Here is a 20596-nt window from a genome sequence, read left to right as displayed (position 1 = left end):
TTAATGAGTGTAATATATTCCTACACGCAGTGAACCGTCTCTCAGAAGTGGTTATTGAAACCGTTTCACTTCTAATTTTTCAATAACAGCCAATAAAAAAAACGAACATACTTAAATGCCATCCCAGAATAAATATTGTGTGATTGGTATATTGAGAATACATTCTCTGTATTATTACTCTTGTAAAATAACCATTGGTTAATTGCTGAATATTAATAGGCACAGTCATAATAATTCATGATATATATTCAGACACCATATATTATATGGTCTCAGATTTATCTAATGAACCCATCCCGGACATATTTGTGAGCACTTTCATAGCCCGTAAATTAAAAAAAACGTGTAAATTGTATTGATCAGCAAGCAACACCTGCACTATTTCAAGACAATGTTGCACTGCACATTGAGCTGCACGGCACAACAGATCAGAGTTATCTCCCATAGTGTTGCCCGGATGATTCATTGAGCGCAGAAACATTGTAGAGAGCAGGTGTGTGTCGTATTGCGGCGGTGTGTTGTGAAACAACAGCAAAGAAACCAATATGGGCAAAGTGAAAGTGCACGTCGTTTACTGGTAATATTCTTGTTTTGTTTCTTATATCAGCAATAGAATTTAAATCTGTCTGTTCTCTAGTTCTACATTCATACGCAGGAGTGTCTCCTCAGATAAGCCTCTATGTTTTCGAACGTGTTACTTTTTCGGATGCAGTGTTTACTCTTGTTATAACGCGGTGCGTCGCGTCGCCAGGAAATGTGAAAATCGTCGGACTCTGGCTTGTTATTAAGATGATGTCGTCTTTAGCAAGTCAGTGAAGTGTTTTCCTTACTCGTCCAAAAAGAGAAAACAACGGGTGTTTTTTGTGTCTCCGAAAAACGGTTACACCAGGATAGTTTTTTTCAAGTTCAAGTAGGGGCGCGTCATTTTTACTTAGTCATTACCGTACTTAACCTCGTATGAGTACGTGCCGTTATAATGCCATAGCTCAACCATACGAACTCGGCATGTCTTATTAAATTCACGTTTAGCTTCGAGCATGTAGAGACATACGAAGTAATTACAGGTTTTCGCTTGACCAGTTGTCACGAACTGGTTGTGACACGCTTCACCGATCTCTAGATTCAATTGTTGTTGCTCAGTGAGTTGAGTAGGGTTTCCAGTTTGTACTGGTAGATCCAGTGGTCAGGCATATGAGTTCTTATATCGATGTTGATTCATTCACCATGAATCAATATCTTTACCAAGTTTTCACGAGAAGTAGAAAGTTTGGACTGGTAGATGATCTGGTGCAAGAGTTTTTATATTATTATAATGCTGATTCATTCACTATGAATCAATATCTTAGCCATGCTTATCTGGAAAAGGTGTTCTCTCAGCATTATGCTGCAAGTTATGCAACAACATGCTCAAGGAATTTTTGAACCTGCTGTTCTGTTAGCTGGCTGATTTTGCCGAGTTTTACTCGTGCAAATACACACTTTAATTCCTAAAAAAGTCACAGACCAGGTATGCAGTGAGATGGTACTATGAGTTCAGTTGCCTCTTATATAGTTTTGACAGAAAGCTTGCTTCGTCCACACCATTGTTTTTTGTGGATATATCACCATCCATTTGTGTCAGGATTGTTTAGTTGCTTGTTTCAGAAGTCGGCTGATTTGATGCGATAGTTTACCAGTGTACATGACGTAGGGAATGGATATCTTGATGGGGGCTAATTCTAGTTCAGATCTCTAGGTGGGAGGTCACACTCACAGCGTTGCCTCAGTGGTTCTCTTGAAAAGCATTGCACTTACAGATTGTGATTCTTCATGCAGGAAGATATTTTGTCCAACAGTTACCCAGAACATATCTATGTTACTGCTTTTAAACATTTTAGTTACCATGGTTACTGAGATAGCAAGTACTTGTGAATTTATAATAACGTTTGTAATACTAACACTTCAGTCAAATTAGCATGTATCATATATTAAATATCAGATGTTATCTTTTTGTGAGACCTTGATGACACTATAAAAGGCAGTTTATAGTCTATTTAGAGAAGGAATTTTAAACATCTGAATAGAACTGATGATGTTTTCATGAATGTGAGCTCTGAGAACTACCGGTACAGTTCAGTTACATCTAGTGTTACCCAAGACTCTCACTGTAGATTGATTTTTGTCATGGTGATTACCTGTGTACGGTTAAATATTTGAGAAAGCATCAGAGCAGTGATGTTCATACTGGCAGACAATGAGAGAAAATCAATGCATACATCATATAGACTGATGCAACCCACGTTTAGCATGTTTAGATTTCAACCCAACTGGGTGTTCAGGACGTTATTGTCAGTGTCATCATGACCTGAAGTCCCATCTCTTCTTCAACTGCCGCGCCTCTATGAGTGTCATCCAACATCATGATTGGTGGTGTTCTGATGATCAAAAATAATAACCAAAATCAACTGAACGGAGGATTAAAAATGATGATTGGTTGTAAAAAATCATATTTTTTATTAATCAGGATTTTGTTGTTTTAGTGTAACACTTAATTGAAGCAAACAAATTATTAAATTTGACAGACATTCACGAACAAACATAGGCTAAACAGCTTAAAGATTTGCACATTGTATTAATATTTTTGCATTCGTGACTACAGTAAATTATAATAGTAAATATTACTATGACCTGTCTGTGAATAAATTTTACATCTAACATGACTGTAATAAGATATACTGATAAATATTTGTTCTTGTATGCATGCATGTCATTGCATGACAGTGCTATTTATAGAAAAAAATCTGAAATAAAAAAAATTGGTGATTGCATTATGAATATATATATTTTCATTATGATCGATAATCGTTCCCCACAATTCCTCTGACAGTCTGTAGTGGATTAGGTTGCAGATTCCCAACACCAGTAGTAATATTATTTGGTGTATGTGGGATATGGGCTGTAGATCTACACAATATTTCTACTTTTTGCAAGGGTTTATTTTATGCTTGTGTGACGCATGAAGGTCAGGGGTAGAATATGGCTTAAGCAATCCATGCTTGCCACAAAGGGCGATTATGCTTCTCATAAGATGCAGGATTGGGTGGTCACGCTCACTGACTAGGTTGATGCATGTCATTGGTTCCCATTTGCATGGATTGATGCTCATGCTGTTGATCACTGAATTGTCTGGTCCAGATTCAGTGACTGACAGACTCAACAGTGTGTCGCCATATAGCTGCAGTATCGCTGAGTCACAGTGAGTGCAACGTAAAACTAAACTCAATAACTCGCTTATGCTTGTGTATTTTTCATTTTTCTCTCATTTGAGATATAGAATTAGGCTACGTACATACTGACTGGAATATCTTAAGAACCGTTGACTAGATTCTTTTCATATATGGTTTCTAGGTTTATCACAATGAAAGAAAAGTCTCAGTTGGCGTTGGTAGCCTGGACCTTCATCTCAAGTCACAAGGGGACTTTAGCTTTTTATCTTGTCAGCGAGATATCTCAAGATCCGTTCACTGTATATACGTCATATTCAACACCGAGCTTTATCTGGGGAGGGAAGGTGCAGGACTCAGTCAATTTTGGTGACCTTCACTTAATTTTCAAGGTCACAGTTTCATACACTGAAACTTAGTGACTCTTCAGAATGTTTTTGTGTTTGAACAACTATTGTGCAAGATATCAAGAGAGTTTGAGAGTAATGTTTTTGTTGACATTATACGTCATCTTAAACTACAACCTTCACTTTCATTTCTTTTTAAGTTTGATTTGATAATATGCAGCTGGTAATTATGTCACCTTGTGACATATGTCATCACAATGTTTGTTGTGCAATACATTGTGACATGAACACTGGACTTGTGTATTTGAAATCTCGGAGGTTTTGCTTATTGTGTTGGAAGTATTATAACACAATCTGACTATTAACCATCTAATGCCTCACATGCAGCTTTGGGTACCCAGGGTAATAATGTGCTGCGCTTAAATTGTTAATGCTATTCACCAAGTGAATGGAGTTGAGCGCATTATTAATGCACTTATTATTATTTGTCAATCCTTTCTGTATTACTAATTATAGTAACCACTGTGTGTGTATACCAAGTTATTACAAGTTTACAGCAGGGATTTACAGGATGCGAATTCACTGTAGATGGAACAAAATTTATCAGCACGTCCACAAGGATGCAGAAAAAATTCAAATACTTCTGTAAAAATTCCAGTCGTGTAACATTAAGTTATCACTGAGCTTGCTACCACGTTATGGTATCATCGGGGTTATGGTATTTGCAATTTCATTACTGTAACAATCAATGTGTTGATAATAATACCCAATACAATATCAGTAGTAATAACAATATGTAAGTGTCTGGGACACCCATTTTGTTGTCCTGGACCCCTGAAAATTATATGCATGCATGCCAGGAATTCTCAAATACAGGACTGAAGGTAAATCCCTGTTACAGTGTATGTTATTAGCTTGAATTATCAACAGTCAACAGACAAAAGATCAAGCATACCCACTTGTGTTCCTGTGGTCAAAATATGTCTTATTCAACAATCATGCAGGTGGAGTGTGAGATTGTCTAAGTCAAATGGGATCGCGGGGATGAGTTTTTCAGGACAGTATGATAAATCATCCAGTCAGGAGTTAGAATGTCTTTTCATGAGGTTTTTCCCTGCTTATGGCTTTCCCCCAAATGGCACGACCGATATTGGTTGGACTTTACTACCATGATAGAATAGAAATTTTAACAGGCACAGTGATTTATGAACATTCAGACAACAGCACTCTCACATATCATCATATGTGTTTGGATTGCCAGTAATATGAATCAGTGCTCATAGCATGCACTTCCAAATCAAGATGTATATATTTTAGGAGAAGGAATGTGAACATACCTTGTTGAAAGTCATGTAGAACTTGTTCCATGGGTATTCTAGCCATCTTATAACAATGGTGGTGATATGTAAAATAGGTGGTTATAGTTGTGTTTTGTAAATATGGGAGTTTCCCTGTACTAAAATCATTGCTATTTAATATCATTTCCCAATTGGGACCCCTGAAACATCCCATATCTGTACCTTTCAACATTAGATTTATAGTAAGGAAGCGGTCAGTCAGTCTGTTCCAAATGTTTATTAAGGTGTAGAAATTTACTTTCAAGACCATTGATTGAATGGATAAATAAATGGTATTTCCATATAAGTGTCAGAACATCAAAACTTCAAAATCCTGCATTTTTATTTCCATATAATTGTCAAGATGTCTAAACCTCCATATCACACATTTGTATTTTCGTATAACTGTCAGGATGCAGAAACTTCCAAATGCCGCATTTGTATTTCCTTTTAACCGCCAGGATGTCAAAACCTCCAAATCCTACATTTGTTTTCACTGGAGACTCTCCCATTTGAATCATGTTCAAACCTTTCAGTAGTATTTATTTCAGTTTGCAGTTGTTTGTATTTTCTGAATACAGTCACTCTTGAAAAGGCCACACCTAAAATCAACAAAACACACCTGCATACTGAAATCACCATAGCATCATAGGTGAAGCTGCACGAACTGGTGTGTGCAAGAATGCTGATTCATGCTCACTTCAGTGATATGAGCAGTCTAAATCTGTGGTATATCCATTGGTGTGTAGGTATCTTGGCAATGCCCCACAAAAGCATATAAAGTGTAATACGTCCATTAATGCACTCAATGATTCCCAACAGGCAGTGTTGTACCCACGGACAAAAACACCTGTGATTTTGTCAAATTATTAATAACAATGATTGTTTGTGAAGATATGAACTGGTGATTGACAAATATTTCAACATGCATTTTACTGTGGAAACTACGATTGTTATGTTATTCTTAGGTCTTGGAGAATCTTGATTTGGTCTATGTCTTCATTTTGTGTAGGTAGGAAAGAAAGGCACATCCTATACTTTCTTGAGTCATGTAACAGTATAAACTGATGTATCTATTTTAACGTAATTCAAAACAACCTGTTTTCAACTTCATGGTTGTAGAGAGAAAACATGCAAGGCATTTAAAATCTTGAGTATAAGAAAGAGTATACACAGGAGGACTTTATAGTTTAACCTTTTCCGTGAGTCATATGTGTCCCTTTATTAATTCAGTTCATTAGTCATTCAAAAGAAATAAATATTCATGAAGTGTTGGAATCAAGAGTGCTTATTTAGGCAAAAGGCAGTAAGTTATGACATTGTCATGATAAATTAACACTGTCAGCGTTGTCAAACTGTGTCAGATAATTTGTTCATTGTTTCACTGAATGTAATAAATACTACATAAACTGCTGACTCAGTATTGTACTCTGGAATAGATATTCATATTCATTACCCATTAGCAACGTACAGTAAACTTTGACAAAGTACTGTGACAGTGTCCCAGTCCCCCCAGTTGTGAATGGGTACCTTGAAGGGATGGGAAAGCTACATGAACTGTGTGTGCCTAGTGGCTGCAAGAGTTGTATGGTCCCCAGGGAGTTGAGATTGATAATACAATGTGCTGTTGAGACGGACATCCACTGAGCGAGGGAAAAACAAAGTGCAACTGAACTGGATACCGGCGCTATGCAAATATTAACATGATGATGATGAATATTCATGATATTACTTATCTATTTTGCCTCATAGGGTAATCGTACGTATCATATCTGTGTGTTAGTTATTCATGAACATAAGCTGAGGATGTAGTTTAAGTTGCACCGTTTAAGTTATTTTTGTCTGCACCGACCCATCCAAGGTCTCACCGTAAGCAAGTGAGTTTGTTAAAAAATTGCCTCTGTTCACCCAGATACTTGGTGGAATAAGGCATGACATGACAATTAACCTTCTAGCGCCTTCACAGGTGGCTTGGGTTATCCCGGATGAAAATGTGCTATGCTTTAGTTGTCAGGCCTGCAAGCATTCGCCTAATGAATCCAGTAAAGCTCAATAATTAATTTTAATAGTAATAGTAATAAAGCTGTCTTTAAATAGCTCTACAAAGTTGAATCAGTGTGTCAAGACTGAAATCTTGTCTCGTTATGTTTTACATAACTCAATACAAATGGGTGCGATACCTTAACTGACATATGGTATGTTATGCAAGTATTATTTGCTTGTGAGGATATCCAAATACATTCCATTTCCAGGCCATCCATGCAAATTGTGACTCTGTTAATCCTTTTGAAGTTGGTGTTGGATGTTACAAATAGAGAACTCTCAATAATGTACTGCTGATACTGCAATGTACTGCATTGGTGCAGTGTCATTTTCTCATTAATTTTCTATGCCTTTTATTGTACACCATACTGGCCACCAAAGAAACATAGAGGTTCGAGAAGAATCTACGGCTTTAGTATAAAGGATGAAGCATGTTTCTTTCCCACATCTCATGGAAAAAGAGCAATGATAATGATGGAAAGAATGCGTAATACTAATATTAAAGGAAAACAGTTGCGCTGAGCGAAGGCGCTGGTTGAAAATTGTTTCATCAGTGTTTCTATTTCTTTACCAGTGACACAGAATCGTTAGCTATACTGATACATGTAAATATGACTTCATTCCTTTTCATTTTTTTTGCAGTGGCGGATGAGGTTACGCCCCCAAGGTATGGCATGCAGATTTGTTTGGTAGCTTGTGAAAAAAACTGACTTTTGTATTGTACTAAAACATAAGATGTAGAATTGGTGGTGTTGTTGTTAAGTACATGTATGTATGTTTAACATTGGGTTTGGAACCTGGAAAAAAATATGTAATATTTTTTGTAAATTATATGCTTTCATGAACTTGAGCTCTTTTAAATTTCCTTTTTTGTGTGTAATTTTGTTGCTCTGATAATAGCATAACAAACACCCTACTAGACAAAATTAGAAAGGGATAAATGTAAATTTTGAAATTATGAATAGGGATCTACTCATTCATTGACACACTAATGAAACATCAATAATAAGAATACCAATATCCCTAACTTATTTTGTCCAGTATATTATGGTGATTGTGTTCAAGATGGTAATCAGTGTTTTCTATATGTAAATATTCATTATACTCACACATGCTGATCAATGTGTTGTTGTTTCCTTTCAGTTCCATAAGCTGGAGACAGAACTTATGGACGAATTTGGGGGCGAAATCGATGTGGTGAGTGTGAATGGCCCCCCAAACCAATTTCATTAAAATATACTATTCATCAATCATTTTGACTCACTTAAAGCACCCACTATAAGTCATGTGTAAATCTATTTTCAGATGAAAGATGAATTTCTCCACTAATATGGAGGATTCAGATGCAAACCTTATGTAGTAACTTGTACAAGGGTCAAGCATCAAAATTCTGAAAAGCATGTGCAAAACTTGTGCGTGTGAACAGCTATGTTTTGGTGTAAAGTTTTGTTATCAATTCGCCAATTTTCAAATGATTATTATCATTTACTGAACTCATAACAGTAATCTTTTCAACATTACGATTGTTTTTTACAGTAAGTCAATTCATGTGTACACAGTACCTATAACCGTTATGAATTTTTTTTGCAAAATGTAGTTTATTACGGTTGATCAAGTAAAAGTTTATTTACAGTAGTGAGTCTAAATTTTCTATGGGTACCAGGTAGTATGCTTAATTCATAATGCATTAAATCAGTGTAAAATTCACAGGAGTACTCTCCTAAATAAAGTATATTAAGATTTGTAAGTTACTGTGGTAAGTGTGTTAATCATTTAGTAATATACTTTGACTTTAATTCTAATGAATGAAACGTAATGACAATGATATAAAAACAAGTAATTCCAGTACCCAAAGAGAACATTTTGCAGTCCTTCATTTACATAATATTCAATTCATGTCATGAGGAATTAAATGTAGTGATATGTGGAAACATATGGTGGACTTTCACTTCATTCTTTTTGTTGTTTGGGGAGTAACATATTATGTGTATAATGACAGGCGAGTTTTCAGGTTAAAATCTGAAATTTGTTTTGCTGTTGCAGTTAGAACAGTGCAAGGGAACTACGGTAGCACAATGTGTTACTATTCATAAGCTCATTTCATGCTGAACCAGAAATAAGATTTTTCTACCTTAAGCATGTTGTTGTGAACTTAAGTGCTATTGCGCAAGGCTTGGATCAAAGATCATGTGTGTTCTTGATTTTCCAGACTTCTGAGGCCACACCAAACCTCAGTGGCAAGTTTGAGGTCACTGTCAATGGCAAGCTTGTGCATTCAAAGAAGGTAAGTGTCCTTTCAACATGGTTATCAAGTCATCCAAGTAATGAAATCTGATAATCATGCTTGATTTGTCAGCTCTATAATGTGGTTGTGGGTTTTCGGTAAAGCGATGATTATTCAAGGGCTTAATCCACAAGGCATTCACAGCATTACATCAATTGTAAGCCTATGATAAACTGTATAGTTATGATAGCTTGTTATGTTAGAAACGTTTTGTGGAATGACAATCCATGACTTGCGTCAATAAGGAATGTCCTCCCCTATGATGCTGGCACACTGATTTTAGAAAATTAATGTTCAAAGTCTTAACCTACCTGGTGAACTGAAAACACTTTGGGGTATTTAGAGGATGTACAGGACCATACACTTAAGATCCAAATTTTCCCATAAACAAAAACAAACTAGTGTATGCTGTTAGCATTTTCGTAACATTCGAGCCATAGAAGTTTATCAATATTTTTTGCAGCTTCATCAAATTGGTCAGTAGCTTGCATTTACCACAGCATCACTGCTGATGGAAATGTAGAAGGTTCATGCAGAGACCTTACAGATGTTACTTTAAGTGAATACAGCATCTTTAAGGTCTGGATACTTATCTAAACTTGATGTTTGTAGTCTGTTTCAACTGTGTTGACAGAGCTGAATGTACAAAGACAAATATGGTTGCAGTGTACAGCAGTAGTATGTCTCGAGTGAAAGATCAGTTGTAAAATGTATACCCCCTGTTAACACATTCTGTCACACATTTACATTGTTGGGACAGATTCATGTGAAACCAGGATATAAGTAGCTATTTTCAATTGTCATTTTAATATTTGACATTTAAGATGATATATTGCAATATTGCTACCAGTGTTTTTGATAATTGAAATGCCCTTGTATCAGTTGATTTGCAGTAACAGAAATTTATTTGTTCCAGAATGGTGACAGCTTTGTTGACAACCATGCCAAGTTGCAAAAGATTGTCAATGCCATCAATGCAGCTCTTTAGGCAGCTGTTACTGAAATTTGTTACTGAAAGTGACCAGTGAGAAGGTAAAATGAAAAGAACCAGTGATGAGGGCTTTATGCATGACTTGGGTTTCTTTGCCTTTTTAGGTGAAATGAAATGGAATATATCAAATTCTGGATCATTAATTAAATGATTTACTTGAACATTTTTTGTGTGGCTGCTGGTACTAGTCTAACTTTACGTCAGTTTTATTGGACTAGTGCAGCAAGATTTCATGCCTCATCTAAACATGCTTTACCAACTGACATGGATGCAACATAAGTGCGGTAATCTTGGACATTACAAGCTCGACAGAATGACCCCCTTTGGCTATGGATTATAAAATGTGCTTTGTTATGTATAAAATACCATCAGTACTTAATCACATACCTTGAAGTATGTATATTATAATTCATCTCTAAGTAAAGATTCCAACTTGTAAGTATACCTTGTGTGTGTTTTGGGAAACAAAATACTAGCCACCCATATGAACTTAGTTTGTTAAGCTTGTTCAGCTTGATCTGATCAAGTGAATAATAATGCATTACATGACCTTGTCAAAACTGGTTGGGTCTATTATTGTGAAGGGGTGCACCTTTGTCAGTTGATAGTCAACATGTGCGAACAGCTTAGACAAGGCTGCTGTTTACCATTCCCTGCACCCCTATTTAATCATAATGAAGTTAAAGTGACCTGCCATTTGTGCCAATTGACCTACCAGGTCATACATGTGTAGATTAGCTCAGGTCAACATGAACAAGCCGTAAGTCATTTCTTGGCAAGCACTGTCCTACTGCTGAGAATACGCCATTCATGAAAATATGTGACCTGACAGCTTTTTTCGCTGTTGTTCCCTGTCTGCATGTGTTTTTGTTCTTGTTATCAGACACTGATTTGCATGGTACAGTTAAGAGTAATGGCATGTTTCCACAATCGGTGTAATATTGCAGACACTGTAAAACATCTTTCGTCTTTTGAGAGTCTAATGATGATTAACACCAACACATTAACTCTAAGAAACGAGAGTCTTTCATCATAGAGGAATGGTGTAAACGTCAATAACAGTCACTGTGACATGATGGTAAGAGTTTGCTCTCCTATGTTTCAGTCTGCTGATCTTGGATAGTTTCACTTCAAGCATCATAAGAATGAAGACGCCAGATGAAACTTGGTCTGGTGTTGGATGATAAACTGATGGCTCGACCTGATGCTATTCTACATCTCTGAGTTTTCCTGGATCAACTTGATGGTGTGCTCTGCATGACTGTTTACAGTTTGCAGGGCTTTGAGTCTGCTGTTTACCCACTTACTGCTTAGTTCATTATGAGCAATGCTTGGAACGATTGTTTCTGTTTGAAGTGTGGATAGTTTACCATGTAATGGATCAAATCCACTTGATCTCCAGTACCCTGCGTGAAAGTACCGTGTAATGTTTGTGTATAAAACATGTTTTTATCATACTGTTTGTATGTGTGGATTAAGTGGTTCAAAGTTATTTTCGTCCTGTATTCAAAGTCCAGTTTGTTGAATGTTTTTCTGCAATTGTCAGATATTTATGTGAACCTAAACATTTGGATTAAGGAGTTAGAAACACCACTGTGTAACCAGATATTCCTATTAAGATGCAAGTGGTCGTGTCTCTTTCAGCATGTATATGGAGTTAGTTATTTGGCCATCTAAACCTAGAGTAGTCGTGGCATTTAGAGACCTGTAGCTATTTTCATTTGTCAGGAGTAGCACATAATCTAAATTGTTGAGAGTTGTCCGAAATTCCTGTGTGCATCCCTGTAAAGATTATTGAATCCATGACAAGAAAGTGATAAGTGTTGTTTAATAGGTTTGAAATTTTGGCATGTGACATCTTCAGCTTCATCTGTGATACAGGGTAAACGTCTTGGATATACTCAGGTACACATTCACAATAAAGGCTATGTATTATCTTCAGATTGTTGTGTATTATATAATACAGGGTTGAACTGCTAGTCATCCAGAATGTGTATTGGAAACTCGGACAGAGTGGCTTCTAGTTACAAAAGTGGGTGGATTAATTGCGATGGGATAGTGATGTCGAACTACACTAAAGGGGTGTTGTCTGGCATTGGGAATTTGCCTGTGAAAAGTATGTTATCAAAGGTGCAATATCACTTTTCTGTCACGACTGTCGCCAAGTTTGTGTAATTCATTTCCACAACAGACCGGGGACTATTGTTTGTGATGAGTTACATCTTGTATGGTAGCAAAAGGAGTAAAATTTCTGATTATTGTTACTTCAAATCGAAGGAAACGCTTGTAAAATATCAAGCGCTCTCGTGGTTTGTGCTGATACTAACACCTGGAGTGATATCTGCTCACTCGGATACCAACATCCATGCAGGGAGCTTGTTGCAGACAAAACGTCTTAGTTCTCTCTCTCTTGAGAGCGCTATTGCAATCCATTCAAGACTGGACATCGTGTAAGTTACAGTAGCAGAGTGCTGCTACAAGAAGATATAGCTGTCGTAAACCTGTTTCTTGTTATTGCTCTTTTCCACAGATTTATGCATACATACAGTCTTGTGTGCAGTTGTATCTTGATCTGTCCATTGACTGTATACGGCAACCTAATTACATGAGAACTGTCTTTTGTCTGCGGACATTGAGGAAACTACAAAGTTCAGCGAGGCAGTAGATGATGTACATAATGAAAGGCAGTCAGTTAGTTTATGGCGGTAGTGATTCAAAGCCTTGTGTCATTTACTAGCCAAATGCGGATAAGAAAGATATCGGTGAGCGTCGACAATGCCACGCAACGCTGTAAAGATAAACCTGTTCGGAAGCGCCGAGCAAACTGCCAAATGCTAATAAGCAAATTAATCTGAAATGGACGACTTTACTGATTAATGAAGTTAAAGGAAAGCACCAACCTTACTACCGATTCAGAACTCAACATTCTGGTTTCCTGAACAGAACACATGTTGCACTCCAACCATTTACTGTGACTGTGTTAAGTTCAGGACGTGCGCACGTCACATATTGTATTGACCTCTTGTTATTGTATTAACCCAGAACTGTGTATATCGGTATAATAATACCGTATACTTAGTCATTGATCTCTTGTTACCTTTCATCATGTCAAAATTTAGATCGGTAGAAATTGATATCTGGTTTAGGCTTCGTGTCTCAGTCTAGGGGTCAGCATCAAAAACATTCATTGATCACACACATTTCGTTTCCCACGAGCTGCTTCTAGAGATGAACCACAGAGCACCACGGCTATATCGTTGCACGTTATTGTTAATATACTGTTTAGAAGTACAGCTTTCGTTCTACATTGAAAATTGCACGTTCGTTTCGATGAACACCGAGTCCCCACTTATCAATGATTGAAGTGGTCCAACAGACATCGCGTTTTGCCTTCAATGAATATTATTCCCGCGATAATAAAATTATTTATACATTTCTTTGAGAGGCATTTTTGAAGTTGTTAAGATGGAGGAAAACCAAGTTCTGGGGACAGAAAATTATAACTTATTTATTGCACTGAGTACGACACTGATATCAAGCAATTGGTACAACAATTTGAAACATGGAGAATATACACACTACTGCTATTTGTATATACAATTAACACGGCTGATGTACATTGGATGCCTGAAAGTGATTTGAGCAGATTTGGCGATGTTTGATTTGTTGGTGATAGATAGGGAGATGAAATAGGCTTTATCGCTATTCATGGTGGGTTTGAGAAGTTGGATATTTATGCCTTCAAGTAGTTTCCCAATCATGTAGTTAGCACGGATGATTTCCAAGATATCGCTGCTGTTCCACAGGATGTCACGGTCAGGGTTGGTTTGGGTGTGGTCGGTTATGGCAGTTTGGAGTTGTTAACGGGATACTTATTACTAAGGGTGCTGATTGCCGACAGGGTGGTTTATCCCTTGGTTTAAGGGTGGATCTGATGACATTGTTGATTAACTTGCGGGGGATACTGGTTATAATAGACGAAAACATGGCGGGGGTAGTTTAGCGCCGTTCCAGGGCTTCTGTTGTCGAGCAGACAGTTCTTGACTCTTCGGGCGAGGGTTGCAACGACGCCTTTCTTAAGCCGTAGAAGGTGGTTGGATTTAAAGGGAAGTTATTGGTCGGTCTGTGTGTGTGTTTCCTGTAGACAGTGATGGAGAGCTTGTTGTCTTTGTATGCATTATTTATAAAGACCCCACCGATCCTCAATAAGTGAGAACAGTAATGGAGAGACTGAACAACCTTGTTTAACACCACGAGATATGTTTTACATCGTTAATGACACTTCCCCACCTCCCACAGTTTACATGTGATACTAACACAGTATCTTTAGATTGAGATTATTGAAGGTGTTTACATATATACATATATTACAGACTGCTTAGTGTTTTTCCCATCTTGCGTGTGTTATTGGATATGTGTTTCATGCAAATGTGTGTTTTTTCTGAAGCCATTTTGCTCTTCAGATAGAGTATTGTTCTTATGCACCTGTCAGTCAGTCCGATGTTACATCATTGCACCTTCCAGTGAGAGTGTTTAGGTTTGTGCCACTTGCAGCAATATTCCATCAAACCCAGCCCTTGATGACAGTCCCCAAGATCCGCTTAGCTTCATTCGGCAAGGGATCATTCTACTACATAGAACTTGTCTGACCTCCTAACTTTCCCTATCAAGTGCACAAATTATTAACACTTCAAGTGCTCGGATACATGCGCTTTATAAAAGTCCATTATCATTTATGAAATGGGCTGCACACATTATACCCGTGTGGGGAATCGAACCCGGGTCGTAGGCGTGACGAGCTGACGCTTTAACCACGAGGCTACCCCACCGCCCCTAACAGTGACATAAGCAGATCTACATTCTGCATTTACACTCGGTGTGTTTTAAGAGAGGAGTCCTAAAACTCACCAGCATCTAAGGGCTGACTGCGACGTTTAACAACCAATCCAGCAACCAGCCAAGCCTCCAACCAAGTTGGATCTGATAAAGGATAATCGAGATATGTTTTAACAAGCATTAACGATCACTAATTCACAGAGCAACACCACTGAGAGCACATACCAAAAACTACTTGTATTCAAGACCAACTTTTGTTATAAATTTAACACTAAATGTCTATAAGGGAAAGTAGGGAAGCATTATGGTTGTTAAGGCGCTCGCACGTCACGCCGAAGATACGGGTTTGATTCCCCACATGTTCCAGTGACGGAGACCAATTTTTGATGTCCCCCAGCCGTGGTTTTGTTGGAATATTGCTAACAGCGGCGTAAAACCTAAAGAGTGACGTACAAACAAACCTGCATAATATCCATTGCACCTATTTGTGCTGAATATGTATAATTGAGTCGCATTATGAAAGCGACATAGGTACAGCCCGCCGTGTCTCTTAACCCGGAGAAGCCTAAAATACAGAGCAATAAAACAAAAGATATCCCGACACTGACAACATACCTATTTGGCAACGACAACAAAGAAATTTAACACATTCCGCATCGAGGAAATGATCTAATTTGTTACGTGAAAGTAAAGAAACCACGAGAAAGGAACAAAGGCGGTGGTTAAATATGACAAGCCAGTACTCGTTGTAATGACAAAAGCACGTCCCCATGCTGCGAGAATCCGAGCGATGAGAGGAAACAACTTGTGTAATATTTGCTCGTCAGTTTTGCCATAATCATGTTAAAGAAAAAGTCGGCGTTCTCGTTTATTCTGCTTGCGGTATTTGTTTGCTGTGTAACCTTCCTCTGGATAACAGGTAACCCAATACTATATCGAATTTTGTTTGTATATATGATGAAACACCGTTGTGTCGAACTTTGACGTGTCGAAGTTTCTGTTGTCTCGAAGTATAAGTTTCATCCCTTCTAATTTGAAAGAATATCATCTTTCTTGTCGAAAGTTGGTAGACGACATTTGAAAAAAAATTACGAATGGCAGCTCGCCATCTCTACGGTAATCACTTTGTTCATAGAGGGAGCTGAGGTGGCCACTTAGGTACAATGTGTGAAGTTCATTTCTTGTATACCCCGCCGGGATATTGTTGGAAAATTGCTAAAGGTTGCGTAAACCACACTCACTCACTCACTCACGCACTCGCTTTATTTAGAGCAAACATCGTTACAGATTTTAATTTCCATACGTTTCCTGTTTATACCCTAGCCAAATACTTTTCATCACAATACTTTCAAACCACGTATTCGTTTATCCAGCGAACATGATTAAACTGGCCGTGCCTAAAGAATATGACGTGAAATTGGAAATAAAATGACGTTGTACAGTCCACGGATGAGTGAATTTGAGTGAATCAGTTTCGTTTTACGCCGCTTGAAGAAATATCACGGCGGAGGATACCAACAATGGACTTTACGTATTGGACCCTTGTGGGGAATCGAAACTGCGTTTATGGTAAACGTCCAAAATGCTGTTGGATGCGTTTCCATATTTTGATTTGTACCACGTGTTCCCAAACTTATTCGGTAAACAACTGATTAGCATTTGCAATGCTTTTTGGCAGGTGCCCCTAGTGTAGCTGGGTACGCTCATCTTTTTAGAGAATATCCGGTATCATTGCTGTTTGACGGTGGTTCCTAAACACGTGCTCTGTCATCGTATATCATGATATGACACAATGGCATGACTGCACCCGATTCGAGTTGCAGACTGTCTTCACAATGCTGTAATATAGCTGTGTGTGGACTTAAACATTCCAAACCGATTTTCAGTTGTAAATGATCAGTGATTTATTGCTGCGAACACACCTTACGACGTCTCCGATATTTGTGACGTCACAAAATGATAATAAATGTGGGTTGCTTTCATTTTTTTTCTGATTTAGTTAACAGTTTTTTATTTATTTTCAAGGATGTGAAGTAAGTAGTTCATGTACAGAAATTGCTTGACCATCGAACTTTCACACGAATTGAGCTTTACTCCATTGCCATTATCTCAAAGTGACACGACCCGTGAAGGTCCGGGGTAGAATAAGCCTTCAGCAACCCATGCTTGCCATAAAAGGCGACTGTGCTTATCGTAAGAGACGACTAACGGGATCGGGTGGTCAGGCTCGCTGACTTGGTTAGCACATGTCATCGGTCCCAAACTGAGCAGATCAATGCCCATGCTGAATTTCTCTTAATGTCTCACATGGCCCTCTTCTTCAGGTCGTGCCCCCAAATTCGTGTTTCCAGCGGATAGGACACCCAGTGTTGTCAAGGTAAGATCAGTTAAAACCAGAGAAATAAGCTGACCAAACTGGCTTCGCATGTGGAAATGACCTGACTAAACTAACTTGACAGGTGGACAGGGAAAGGAAAAGAGTTATCAAATAATTTCATTGTGACTGAAAATCAAATGAAACAATTTGTAAAGACATACGTCGCAAAGAACAACTTTTTGTCTGAAAGGCACTAATAATATTTCTGCGAAAAGGTATACACTCTGAACAACAAAGGGGGGCATAGTGCAGTAAACTATAGGGACCCTATGCCGTTTGTACGCTAAGGAAGATTATGTGTACGCATATTTCATTAAAGCACTGTGAAGGTAATGGAACAGGAACTAACCGTTTGATAGAGTTTGCAGAATACAGCCAAACTAGTGGAATAGTCAGATCAGTCTATATTCTGAGTGAGTGAGGTTAGTTTCACGTACTATTCAGGCTGTATCACGGCGTGGTACTCTAGAAATGGGCCTCGCACATTGTACCCATGTGGAAAATCGAACCCGGATCTTGAGCGTGACGAGCGAACGCATTACCCACAAGGCTAACCCACCACCCCACATTTTGATAATTATGTAACGAATGTTTTAAATCCATGCATGTTCAATGGAAGGTGAGAATAGATTCTCCTATGGCGCGACATCCAAACAGTTTCAGCTTGCACGCCGACGCCGACCATCCCATCCTCATGTTAAGTCCAGAGTCGTCCCTTGTCAGAGGTATTCTATTTATATTACGCCTACCCGTAAATACGCGATCTGCGTTGAATCCTGTCTTGGCTCTTTATCGCACTATGTTCCAAATCAACGGTCGTGATCACTTGATTCAAGTATGCGTTCCTGGGCACCGATGTATTTTTGTCCATAGTCTCATAAGAATGTCTCTTATCAGGAAATTCTTTATCAGATTCAAAGAACACACGAACACCCACCGTAGATTCCTAACCACAGGTGCCAAGAGGAGGTGGGGTAGCCCAGTGGTTATAGTGTTCAATCATCACGCCGAAGACCTGGGTTCGTTTCCCAACATGAATACGATGGGTGAAGCCGATTTCTGGTGTTCATTGCTGAAATATTGCTAAAAACGACGTAGAGCTAACTTCAATCAATCAATCAATCGCCAGTGGATACATGTGAAACATATCACACTTCTTTCTTTTGGATTGTAGACACCGAGAGACCCAAGTTCAGTTTTACGTCAAAGCCACGAACTGAAAATAAGTCTTCAACACAGATTTGCCCAAAGGCGAGAATTGCTACAGAAATCGTGCCAGAAGAATATTCAGTATTTCCAGATGGATTTTCCAAAAGTACCACCTAATTTGAAAGTCACAGCCAAAGCGGATTCTTCATTTTGTCCCATTGAGAAAGTTGGCAGCTTTTGAGAAGGACCTGGCTCATTCTAACCTGCCAAGACAATCTGCATCAACAAGACAAAAACTATCACCACAAGTATTGCCTACCCGGAAGTACATATTTGTTAGGAACCCATATATAAGACTCCTTTCTGGCTACGTTGATAAATTATTTGCCATTAATCCAGTGTTCTGGAAAATCATTGGACGCGAAATCTTAATGTCTACACGATACAGAAACATGCCGAATGCTTTTGAGCAAACGTGTGGTGATGATGTCGCGTTTGAGGAGTTTGTGAGTTACATTCTAGAGAGTGACGACAGAGATCTTCAAATTGATGGCCATTTTGCCCCTATTCATCGTCACTGTGGTATATGTGAGATTCCATATGACTACATCGGGAAAATGGAAACCTTTTTAGATGACATGATGTTTTTTGCTGATGATATGGGAATGTTGGATCAAAATGGAACGAAACACACCTTACTGAATGAAGGCGTTCGTGGGGTGAATCAAATGTTCATCAGAAATGCTCGCTTCGTATACACACATTGGCGACATGAGATGGAAGCCTGCGGAGTGACCTTGCACCAAGGTCTTCACGTAACATGGAAAAGATGGCAGATACGAGGGATGATTTCCATGGAGATTCCTTTTCCTAAAGAAGCAAATGATGTGAAGATTACTTGTGACAAATTCGTTGCACTGGCAACGAAAGCCCACGCTAGATCCAGTCCTGATATATTGTCCAAAGGAAAGGCCTTGGCACTGAAGGAAGCATATGGGTCATTGTCTCACGAGGTCAAGATCAAACTGCGGAAATACTTTGAACCAGAGTTTGTGATGTTTGACTACGAGTCTAACCCGGATTTCGTTTTTGGTGAATATGAGAACTCAGAAAATATATTCAGTTTCTTTGGTGACAAATATAACTGATTCTGGGGTTGTTCCTTAATACCAAAGCCGACTAAAATCACTCTGACACACAGTAGTTGTTTTCTGAAGGTCCTTATGGCCGACAGTTTTTTTAACCCCGATAACAAAGAGTATTATTTATATATTAAGATACAGGGCCTACATATCTTGATCAGGGCCCACAACATTTTATGGTTCTCGGTCCTTAGGACCTACAGCGTTTCAGGGTTAAGGCCAAACACTAACAGGTATTGAAATACAGTCCTCTTTGTATGTCTAAGAGTATGGCTTAGCTTTCACCAACATTATGCTTCGGACACTCCATGTCCATGTAGACGACTGTTCTAAGTCTCGGAAGAAACAAGGGAACGAACGAAACAATCAGGCTACACTGTTTTAATCTATTAGCATATATGTAATGGTATTAAATGCATATACATGTACATGTGACATGCCGGCTTTACTAAACGCTGATTCGTAAGTTTCAATCAGTTTGCAGTTGTTGAGTTTGTTACTTGAGCTTAGACACACTTGAATTGTGCACACTGCATTATAAGGCGCTGTTTAGTAAACCCCATCTGCGCGAATGGGCTTCACAACCAATAAGTATGAAGCGTCGAGTATGATAAATGAACAGCTGAAAATGGTCATACCTACTTGGTCATCACATGAAAGTGGGTGTGTACGTCAAATTATGACATCACTTATAAACATGAGTGCGTGACATATGATTATTTGTACATAGTGATCAGCTGAAAGCAAGTACGTCACAATTTGTATTTGTAAACAGCCAAAGGACATTGAGTGATTACGTCAAATGGTATCATGGGCATTTCATGTTCAGCTAACAGTGAGTGGGTTCGTGATCAGTTCAATATAATTACATCACATATCAACGTTTG

At 38.4% G+C, this 20596-nt stretch overlaps 1 protein-coding gene and 1 long non-coding RNA gene across 2 annotated transcripts; both read left to right on the top strand.

The window, feature by feature from the left end:
- The first annotated feature begins 443 nt into the window (after positions 1-443).
- LOC137294290 (uncharacterized) lies at positions 444-12142 on the top strand. Its single transcript, XR_010957515.1, has 6 exons — positions 444-577; positions 7573-7597; positions 8074-8127; positions 9140-9214; positions 10131-10246; positions 11311-12142. It is a non-coding gene; the product is annotated as an uncharacterized lncRNA (long non-coding RNA).
- Positions 12143-16135: 3993 nt separating this feature from the next.
- On the top strand, positions 16136-19715 carry LOC137294433 (carbohydrate sulfotransferase 10-like). Its single transcript, XM_067825442.1, has 3 exons — positions 16136-16157; positions 17366-17418; positions 18753-19715. The coding sequence occupies exons 1-3, from the start codon at positions 16136-16138 to the stop codon at positions 19713-19715; spliced, it is 1038 nt and encodes a 345-aa protein (XP_067681543.1).
- Positions 19716-20596: the final 881 nt, after the last annotated feature.

Source organism: Haliotis asinina, chromosome 8, assembly GCF_037392515.1.
Source record: "Haliotis asinina isolate JCU_RB_2024 chromosome 8, JCU_Hal_asi_v2, whole genome shotgun sequence".
Lineage (NCBI taxonomy): Eukaryota > Metazoa > Mollusca > Gastropoda > Lepetellida > Haliotidae > Haliotis > Haliotis asinina.
This window is presented reverse-complemented; position numbering and strand designations above follow the sequence as displayed.